Source organism: Seriola dumerili, unplaced genomic scaffold (genome assembly GCF_002260705.1).
Source record: "Seriola dumerili isolate Sdu_G_001 unplaced genomic scaffold, Sdu_1.0 BDQW01032540.1, whole genome shotgun sequence".
Classification (NCBI taxonomy): Eukaryota; Metazoa; Chordata; class Actinopteri; order Carangiformes; family Carangidae; genus Seriola; species Seriola dumerili.
Window position 1 is genome coordinate 1,710 of NW_019206795.1, and position 10,284 is coordinate 11,993.

Consider the following 10,284-nt stretch of genomic DNA (forward strand, 5'->3'; position numbering starts at 1 on the left):
GACAAGTCTTCCAGCAGCTGGAGAGACTGGGACAGAAACAAGAACCACTTCTTCTCTTGGAAAATTTCAGTCTTTCCTCTGGACATTGGCTTTCAAAGTTAAATCTCTGTCTCAGGATTGAACCAACAACCTCCAAACTTGTAGAGAGTCATCGACCACCTGGAGCCTCTTGGACAAAGACACTGAAAACCTCATTTATTAGAAATTTTCAGTCTTTCCTCTGGACATAAACCTTCATCACTGAGAGCCTCAGGACCATTTCACTGACTGTCTTTGTCTTTTCTCAGACCTTTAAAATAAACTATGAAAACATTTTAGTTTGAACTGAATCAGCTCAATCGTCCTCAGATTCAGAGAGACACTGATACTCACACTTATGCTTTTATTGTGAAAAGACAAGAAAATCAGAGTCTTACAAAAGTAAAAATCAACAAGTTTTGTGTAATAATCGTAGTTTCTGTCTTTAAAGGAAGAGGAAGAAATCTCTGTCTGAAAAGGTGAGTGAGTGAAAGAGACAGACATGTAGAGACTGATCTGTTCAACAGTAAGTTTCTCTGACAGGAGGAGACTCTCTCTGCTACACTCAACACAGAGACACTGAGGAACCAAACGACCAGAGTCCAAACCCAGGATACAGAGGTTCAGTGAAGGTGGTGTTGAAGGTGTAGAGGTGGATCAGTGAGTCAGGGGAGACTCTGTAGAAGGACAGAGAGCCAGAGGGACAGTCCACATACACTGCTACTCTGTTAGAGACAGACGAGGAGGAGGAGGAGGAGGAGATAGGTGTCACTCTGTCATTGTGCCAGACATAGTAACCATCATTAGAGCAGATCAGACTCCAGGACTGATCGTTCCTTCCAAGCCAACAGTCTTTTCTGTTTCCTTTCCTGCTGATTCCTCTGTAACTCACTGATATATAAACTCCTCCTCTCCACTCGACCTCCCAGTAACAGCGACCAGTCAGACCAGTTGAACACAGCAGCTGAGGCCAGAAGTCAAATCTGTCTGGATGATCAGGATATGACTGATCCTCCTCCACATGTGTCACCTTCCTGTTGTTGTCAGACAGTTTTATCTCTCTGTGAACTGTGTTTGTGTCGATTGTGAGTTCACAGGAATCTGATGGAGAGAACAAGACACAGCTCCAGTTATTGATCATCTGATCAGTTATTGACAGTTTGATGATGACTCCTGACATCAGTGATGTGACAGTTTGAAGATGGTTGAATGTGCTGCTTTGTTTTCATCAATCACATTAAAAACACACTTACACTTCCTCAGACCTGCTCTCAACCATCGGACTCCACCAGGCTCCGCCCTGAAAGGAGGAGGGGGGTCAGACCAGCACGTTCTCTGTCAGCATGCACACATGGACATTACATGGCTCATACACAGACTGTTGGATTACTGTGTTCAGATGGAGGCTTGTATGTATGGATGTACATTGACCACAGAGGAAAAGGAGCTGGAGTCTTTATCTTGTAATGATCCAGAGCAGGAGGAGACATGGAGAAAATATTTCATCATGTGTTTTCTCCATTTCATATCAGTTCTGCTGTGGGACACACACTTTCAGTCTCTGACTCTCAAGCTGCACAAACAAATGTCACAGCAAATAAGATGAAGACACAGTGGAGCTAACCAGCCAAGATATCCCACAATGCACCAACAAAGGCAGAGAAGAAGAAGACTGTGAACAACTCATGATTGAAATGTTTCATGAGGAAGGAAACACACTCAACACATTAGTGAGAGCTCAGTGAAACACACAGTGAGTTTTGGTGAGAAACACTGAGTGTGAACACAACTTGTGTTTGTTACAAGAAAACTCCACAGGACGCTTTAAGAATGAGGCTGTGCACAAGTTTTAACAGGTGGCACAGCAGCAGTGACTGGATGAAGGATTTCTAATAGAAATGATGTCATCACAGTGACAGGATGGATCAGGATCTCATGATAAATGACATTCTGTACTTTTCTACTCTTCAGACAGATCAGCTGTGACACAGATTCACTGTTGATCAGTCAAATCATGTGGAATAAAGCAGCCGTCCTCAGGATGAGTCCTGAGCTCCATCAAACCTGTCGGGACATTTTTATTTGACTTCAAGTCAAAGTCCAGAGGAAGCCAGAGAAACTGTAGAGCAGAGAGAAAGAGGCTCAGCTCAACATACATGGACTCAGAGAGGAAGTCTAGTGAAGCTACAGCTGCTGTATAGTTTTCATTAAGGAGCCACTTTGTGGCTTCATCTGATCTGGTGTCAGATTTGTTTCAGTTTGAAAACAGATGTTTCATGATACAAAACATCTGTAGAGACAAATAAGCTTAAATTCCTGCTTAGGTCACAAAACACAGCTGACAACAGCTGGTTTCATCACTGAGATCTCTTCTCCTAAATATGACACAGTGAGTCATAACGAGACACTGAAGTCATCAGGAGGAAACTCCTCTGTTGTTGTTGAAGTCAAAGATCTTCTGTAGAGATCTGTCACAGAAAATGTTTCAGCTCTTCCTCCTCCATCAGACAGTGTGTGTTTCTGCTGCAGGCTTCTACGTACCTGAGAGTGTCCAGTCTCCAGTCTGGATCCTCCAGTCCAGCAGACAGCAGCTTCACTCCTGTGTCTCCTGGGTGATTGTAGTTCAAGTCCAGCTCTCTCAGATGGGAGGGGTTGGAGCTCAGAGCTGAGGCCAGAGAAGCACAGCCTTCCTCTGTGACCAGACATCCTGACAGACTGAACACACACACACACACACACACACACACACACACACACACACACACACACACACACCTCTCTAAACACTCGATGCTCTGTTAAACCCTCATCAGATAAACAGGTTGATGAATCCGGGCCTGAGAGTTTCCAGTGTACAGAGTGGATTCTTCAGTCCAGCAGACAGCATCTTGACCCCTGAATCCTGCAGGTTGTTGTTACTCAGGTCCAGGTGTCTCAGACTAGAGGACTGGGAGCTGAGGACTGAGGACAGAGCTTTACAGCTTCTCTCTGAGAGGTTACAGCCACTCAGTCTGAAGAGGAATTCATGGAAAAACTCTCAAATATTCAATATTTGAGGTAAATAACAGGTCAGAGGTATGAATACAAAACAGCTAAACACTAACCTGAGAGTCTCCAGTGTACAGTGTGGACTCTCCAGTCCACCAGACAACAGCTTAACTCCTGAATCCTGCAGGTTGTTGTTACTCAGGTCCAGGTGTCTCAGACTAGAGGACTGGGAGCTGAGGACTGAGGACAGAGCTTCACAGCTTCTCTCTGAGAGGTTACAGCCACTCAGTCTGAAGAGATGATCATGAGGAATTAAAGAAGAAAGGAAGTTATTTTCTCTCCTGTTGAAAAGACAGAAGTGTCTTTACATAAGGATGAATAAATCCAACTCTCTCTACTAGGGCTGAAACGATTCAAGAAAATCGATTAAACTCGATTAATAAAATTCATCGAGGCAAATTCTTTGCATCGAAGCTCCGTTTAATCCATATGAGGACCCAGTAGTCAACCTGTGCAGAAACTGTCGAGTAGCTCAGTTGGTTGAGCATCCCCCCATGTGTAGAGGCTTGCTGCAGTTGACCCTGGTTCGAGTCCCACATCGGACGGCCCTTTGCTGCATGTCATTCTCCCTCTCTCTCTGCCTCCCCATTTCCTGTCTCTCTCTACTGCACTGCCAATAAAGGCACAAAAGGCCCAAAAAAATAACACTTAAAAAAAAAAAAAGAACCTGTGGTGGCTAGTTATGATGTACCTGTGTTAGTTAAGTTTTGCTCAAGAACGTGCCCCTCTCTGTCAGGGTTGGGTAGGGGTGGACCCAAATGCAGCCAACACATGGGAGACGGTGCAGGCAGGTTTATTTAACAAAAAGAACTTCAAAAAACAGGCACAGGGAACCACAGGGGATGACAATAGGCAACAAGAACAAAACAAGGACAAACCCAGAGATGAACAGGACGTGAACAGCTTGGAGACGAACCCAGAAATAAACAGACGAACCAACACAGACAAAGGGGAGCACAAAGACTATATAGACAAGGGAGGCAAGGGTGATTGAACACAGGTGAAACACATTAGGGCGGGGCAGACAATCACCACACAGACACAGGACCAAGACAGGAAGCAAAACACTGACACAAGGAAACCAATTACAAAATAAAACAGGAAGTGCAAAAGTCCAAAACAAAACTAACAAAAAGTGTCTGCCATAGCAAACCATGACAGAACCCCCCCCTTAAGGGTCGGATTCCAGACGACTCTTAAACAGAACACTAACTCGGACGGGAGGAGGGATCCAGGGGCCAGTGGACAGCATCTTCTGATGCTCAGGGGCAACACAGGGCAACTCAGGGGGACGGCTCGGAGGCCTTATGGACAGGCTGGGCAGTTCAGTGGGGCGACCCGGAGGTCGGGCAAAAGGACGGAGCCGTTCTGGAGGCCGACAGCAAGGACCGGGTCTCTCAGGAAGTCGAGGCGAAGGCCAGCATTGCAGGCAGAGCCCCTCTGGAGGACGAGCAGGAGGACGGCGGCGAAGACGGGGTCTCTCCGGAGGTCGAGCTGGAGGATGGCGTCGCCCCTCTGGAGGGTGACCAGGAGCCGACTGGTCAGGGACCACCAGAGGCGGCACAGAGTCAGGGGCCACCGGAGGCGGCACAGAGTCAGGGGCCACCGGAGGCAGCACGGAGGCAGAGGCCACCGGAGGTGGCCAGGGGAGCAGGTGGTGACGTCACGACAGGAACCGGGAGAGGCGGTGACATCACAACAGGAACCAGGAGAGGCGGCGACGTCACGCCAGTAGCCGTCGTCGACGCCGCTGGAGAACACAGAGTAGCGGCCACCGACACCAGCGGAGGGACAGGATTCGGCCGGACCGCCGACAGGAAACGAGGAGCAGGGATCGGCCGGACCACTCACTTGGAACCAGAGTCAGGACTCAGCTGGGCCGCTGACAGGACACAAGGAGCAGGGGAGACTTTGTCCAGCCCACCCAATTCAGGAGCTAGGGAGGAATCGACCGGGACCCCCGACGCTGAGACAGCTGATGCGCTGGCTGGGATGGTCGACCCGGGAAGTGGGGCAGGAGCCGACGAAACACCAACTGGAACCCCTGACACTGGAACAGCTGATGCATCAGCCAGGGTAGTTGGTGAAGGCTCCTGCCCACAGGGGAGTAGAGGCTCTAGACACTGGGGTAGCTGGGGCTTGGGCTGGAAGCTGGGGACCTTGGACTTTGGCCTGGGCCGGAAGCGAGGAACCTGGGGCTGGGGCTGAGGCCGAGCCTCCCCATGGCGATGGGAGCCATGATTACCTCGCCCCCTGTGGCCTCCACGAAATCCCCTGAAAATTGCCAGACGAGTTCCCAGGAAAGGGGACTCATCAGAGTCGTCCAGGTCAGAGTCAGAAAATGGGTCAGCCAGTGTACAAAGGGGCCTGGAAACGGACAGGGGTGCTGGCTGGGAGGATCGACGCACCCCCAAAAAAGCCATGAAGCTGGCGTAGGCCGCTGGGTCCATTTTTATGGTTGGTTCATTCTGTCAAGGGTTTTGAGGTAAGTAGGACCCAAATGCAACCAAAACTTGGGGAACAGTGCAGACAGGTTTATTAACCAAAACCATAGACATGAACAGACGACGTGAACAAACCCTGAACTAAACAGACGAACCAACACAGACAAAGGGGAGCACAAAGACTATATAGACAAGGGAGGCAAGGGTGATTGAACACAGGTGAACACATTAGGGCGGGGCAGACACAGGACCAAGACAGGAAGCAAAAACACTGACACACAAGGAAACCAATTACAAAATAAAACAGGAAGTGCAAAAACTCCAAAACAAAACTAACAAAAAAGTGTCTGCTATAGCAAACCATGACACTCTCATACACACACCTCATAAGTCCTGACTTCTTCCCACTCTGTTTCGGATGTGGTTGACATTGCATTGCATCATGTTTTCTAAAAGGTGTAAGTTCACTGTTTTCAGTGAGACCATTGCGCTTTCTTTTTTAATGTTTGTTTTTGTTTTTTTCTTTCTTTCACACATTCGAAATAAAATGATCAAATAAAAAAATGAAAATAAAATAATCACATTCTACAAAAAAAATATAAGGAAAACAAAATATTTGACTGCAGTATGTAACATCAGCAGGTGTAGGACAATCCTTCAGCATAGTTAATTAAAGTATATTAGCCAGTCTTATTAATTTACAGTATGATATTTAAAGCCTAGTAATAAATATCAATATCATTTCTCCAATTCTTCAGTAAATCACGGCGTCATATTGACAGTTTTGTACGGACGGCAGCACCATGTTCGGTTGAGCAAGCAGCTGAGTTATTAGACAGCCTTTTGAACATGATTGTAACAGACATGCACCCACTGTCCATGGAGGATGAGGGATTTCAGAAGATGATTTCCATTTTCAGTCCCAGGTACACGCTTCCTTCAAGAACCTACTTCACAAAAATGATGGAGGAAAGGTTTGAGGAAATCAAAGGAACACTGAAGAACATTCTTAAGGAGACTGACAGCATTGCACTCACAACTGACATTTGGATGAGTGTTGCTACTGAGGCGTGTCTTGGGTGATGTGTCACTTTCTTGGGGAGGATTGGGAGAAGGAGTCCCACAGCCTGACAATGATGCCCCTTGAGGAGAAACACACGGCTCCTAATATTGGGTGGCTTGCGGATGTTATAGCCAAATTTGACATTCCACCAGAAAAAAATTAAAGCTGTTGTTCACGCCAATGGTGCCAATGTCACAGTAGCAGTGAAGATTTTGGCAGAAAAGCATGAATGGGTATCAGTGCGATGCGCAGGCCACACCCTGAACTTGGTTGTGCAAAGCGCTCTGAAGAATCACCAAGCCATTTCCAAGTGTGTGGCTGCTGCAAGATGTCTAGTTGAGCACTTTAAAAGGAGTGAGCTGGCCATCACCAAACTAAAGGCTAAGCAGCAGCAAATGGGCACGCCACAGCACATGCTGGTTCAAGACGTGAGTACTCGCTGGAACAGCACTTATCACGTGTTATCCAGGCTGCTGGAACAAAGATGGCCAGTGACTGCTGCACTCTCAGATGCAGCAGTGACTCAAAGAAGAAGACACCACTACCTTGACCTCAAGCCTGAATAGTAGAGCCTCACTGAGGAGCTGAGCCAGGCCCTTGAGATATTTGGAGGAGCTACGGTCTTTCTCAGTTGACAGCAATATGTTACACTCTCTGCACTTCCACAGCTAGTGCAAAGCCTCGAGAAGTCCATAGAGTTCAGCTTTTGAGATTGCACCAATAAGGTAATTCCAGGCACATGTGGCAGAACAGATCACAGCAAGATGGCAAGGACTATCAGTGTCTCAACCTGAATCTCCAAACACAGAACTTAAGTTCTTACCTGCTGACGAAGCATTCAGGGTCCAAACCACAGTACAAGCCATGGCACTTGCTGCCAAAAAGGATGAAACACAGCCCAACAAAAGTGAAAATGGAGCCTCCAGTCACATGTCAAGGGTGTAACATCATTTCTCAACAACATACTGGGATCATCATCAGACTCCAGCCCTAGTGATGAAGAAGATGAGGAGCAGCAGTTAAACCAAACTGTGCAGAAGGAGGTCTTGATGTATTTTGGAGAACATCCCCTGTCCAAGAAGTATCCACTTTCATGGTGGAAAACAAATGCAGCACGTTATCCAACACTGGCAAAGTCCCTGCTCTGTATTCCAGCAACATCCACGTCATCAGAGCATATTTTTTCTGCAGCAGGAAACATTGCAGGCTTACACACACACACACACACACACACACACACACACACACAGAAACACACACACACATACACACACACAGAAACACACAGACACGATCTGCCTCCTCCAGGAAAAACGATCCTTCCAGAACTTTTTTTGGCCTCTTAGAAATGCGCTTCAAGAAGACAGTTGAGGTTTACATTATGTCTGAGTTGTAGTTCAGTTAAAACCTGTCGTTTTGACAGTTAAGTTGTACCAACTTACCAAGGCAATGCATTATTATTATTATTATTTGAATTTATGCTTTATTTTGCCTTGTGTGCATTTTTGAAATGATAATTTGAACTGACTTATTAATATTTTAATTAATTTGTTTTTGCATTTCAGAAAATGTCTTCTTTAAAACTGAGAATGTAATATGGCAATTAAATTCACTAAATGGTTCAGTTTTGAAAGATAATACTGTATGTAATGTAAGCAATATAAATTTATAGTTTTCTTTAAAGGAAACCAATTAGTTTTCCATTTTAAGAGAACTGTGTTCTTTTCTCTTTTTTTATATTTTCTATTGCTCTTTAATAAAACAAAAGTAGTTTTTATCCTATCACTTGATTAATCAATAAAATAATCAGTAGATTACTTGATTGCTAAAATTACTCTCTACCCTTACAGAGCTTTGTTGGAGGCTTTGACCACTGGCAGCAGCTTCAGAAGAGCCTTCTCTGAAGCAGAGTATTTCTTCAGGTCAAACACGTCCAGATCTTCTTCTGAGGACAGTAAGATGAAGACCAGAGCTGACCATTGAGCAGGAGACAGTTTATCTGTGGAGAGACGTCCTGATCTCAGGGACTGTTGGATCTGCTCCACTAGAGAACGATCATTCAGTTCATTCAGACAGTGGAACAGGTTGATGCTTTTCTCTGCAGAGGGAGTCTCTTCAATCTTCTCCTTGATGTACTGGACTGTTTCCTGATTGGTCTGTGAGCCACTTCCTGTCTGTGACATCAGGCCTTGTAGGAGAGTCTGACTGGTCTGCAGTGAAAGACCCAGGAGGAAGCGGAGGTACAAGTCCAGGTGTCCATTTGGACTCTGTAAGGCCTCGTCCACAGCTCTCTGGTAGAAGAGTTTTGCTTTAGATATGTTTCTTAATAGTTTAGGCCTTCGGGATGCGGTTTGCTTTTCTGACATCAGGTTGACTCCAGACTTGATGAAGGTCAGATGGACATGAAGAGCAGCCAGAAACTCCTGAACACTCAGATGGACGAAGCAGAACACCTTGTCCTGGTACAGGCCTCTCTCCTCTTTAAAGATCTGTGTGAACACTCCTGAGTACACTGAGGCTGCTCTGATATCGATGCCACACTCTGTCAGGTCTGATTCGTAGAAGATCAGGTTTCCTTTCTGCAGCTGCTCAAAAGCCAGTTTTCCCAGAGACTCAATCATCTTCCTGTTTTTTTTACTCCAGTGTGGATCTGTCTCAGATCCTCCATCATACTTGACCTTCTTCAGTTTGGTCTGAACCACCAGGAAGTGGATGTACATCTCAGTCAGGGTCTTGGGCAGCTCTCCTCCCTCTCTGGTTTTCAACACCTCCTCCAGAACTGTAGCAGTGATCCAGCAGAAGACTGGGATGTGGCACATGATGTGGAGGCTTCGTGATGTCTTGATGTGGGAGATGATCCTGCTGGCCTGCTCCTCATCTCTGAACCTCTTCCTGAAGTACTCCTCCTTCTGTGGGTCAGTGAACCCTCTGACCTCTGTCACCACGTCAACACACTCAGGAGGGATCTGATTGGCTGCTGCAGGTCGTGTGGTTATCCAGAGGCGAGCAGAGGGAAGCAGTTTCCCCCTGATGAGGTTTGTCAGCAGCACGTCCACTGAGGTGGACTCTGTAACATCAGTCAGGATCTCAGTGTTGTGGAAGTCCAGAGGAAGTCGACACTCATCCAGACCGTCAAAGATGAACACGACCTGGAACTGATCAAACCTGCAGATTCCTGCTTCTTTGGTTTCAGTAAAGAAGTGATGAACAAGTTCCACCAAGCTGAACTTTCTCTCTTTCAGCACATTCAGCTCTCTGAAGGTGAATGGAAATGTGAACTGTATGTCCTGGTTGTCTTTGTCTTCAGCCCAGTCCAGAGTGAACTTCTGTGTTAAGACTGTTTTCCCAATGCCAGCCACTCCCTTTGTCATCACTGTTCTGATTGGTCCGTCTCTTCCAGGTGAGGCTTTAAAGATGTCTTCTTGTCTGATGGTTGTTTCTGGTCTGTCTGGTTTCCTGGATGCTGTTTCAATCTGTCTGACCTCATGTTCATTATTGACCTCTCCAGTCCCTCCCTCTGTGATGTAGAGCTCTGTGTAGATCTGCTTCAGAAGGGTTGGGTTTCCTGCTTTAGCGATCCCCTCAAACACACACTGGAACTTCTTCTTCAGGTTAGATTTGAGTTCACGTCGACAAACTGCAGCAACTTGTTCTGAATAAACGTAAAAGAAGTTAGATTCATATAGAAAATACAACAGTTTAATTCCCCTA

The 10,284-nt window shown here is 46.3% G+C and overlaps 1 protein-coding gene across 1 annotated transcript; it reads right to left on the reverse strand.

Moving 5' to 3' along the window:
- Positions 1-544: 544 nt before the first annotated feature.
- Positions 545-10,225, reverse strand: LOC111240290 (NLR family CARD domain-containing protein 3-like; the record flags this gene model as incomplete). Its single annotated transcript, XM_022770245.1, has 6 exons — positions 545-1,119; positions 1,272-1,318; positions 2,560-2,733; positions 2,856-3,029; positions 3,123-3,296; positions 8,422-10,225. Coding segments are annotated over 6 exons (2,909 nt in total), but the record flags the coding sequence as incomplete, so codon positions are not given.
- Between the last annotated feature and the right edge of the window lie 59 nt (positions 10,226-10,284).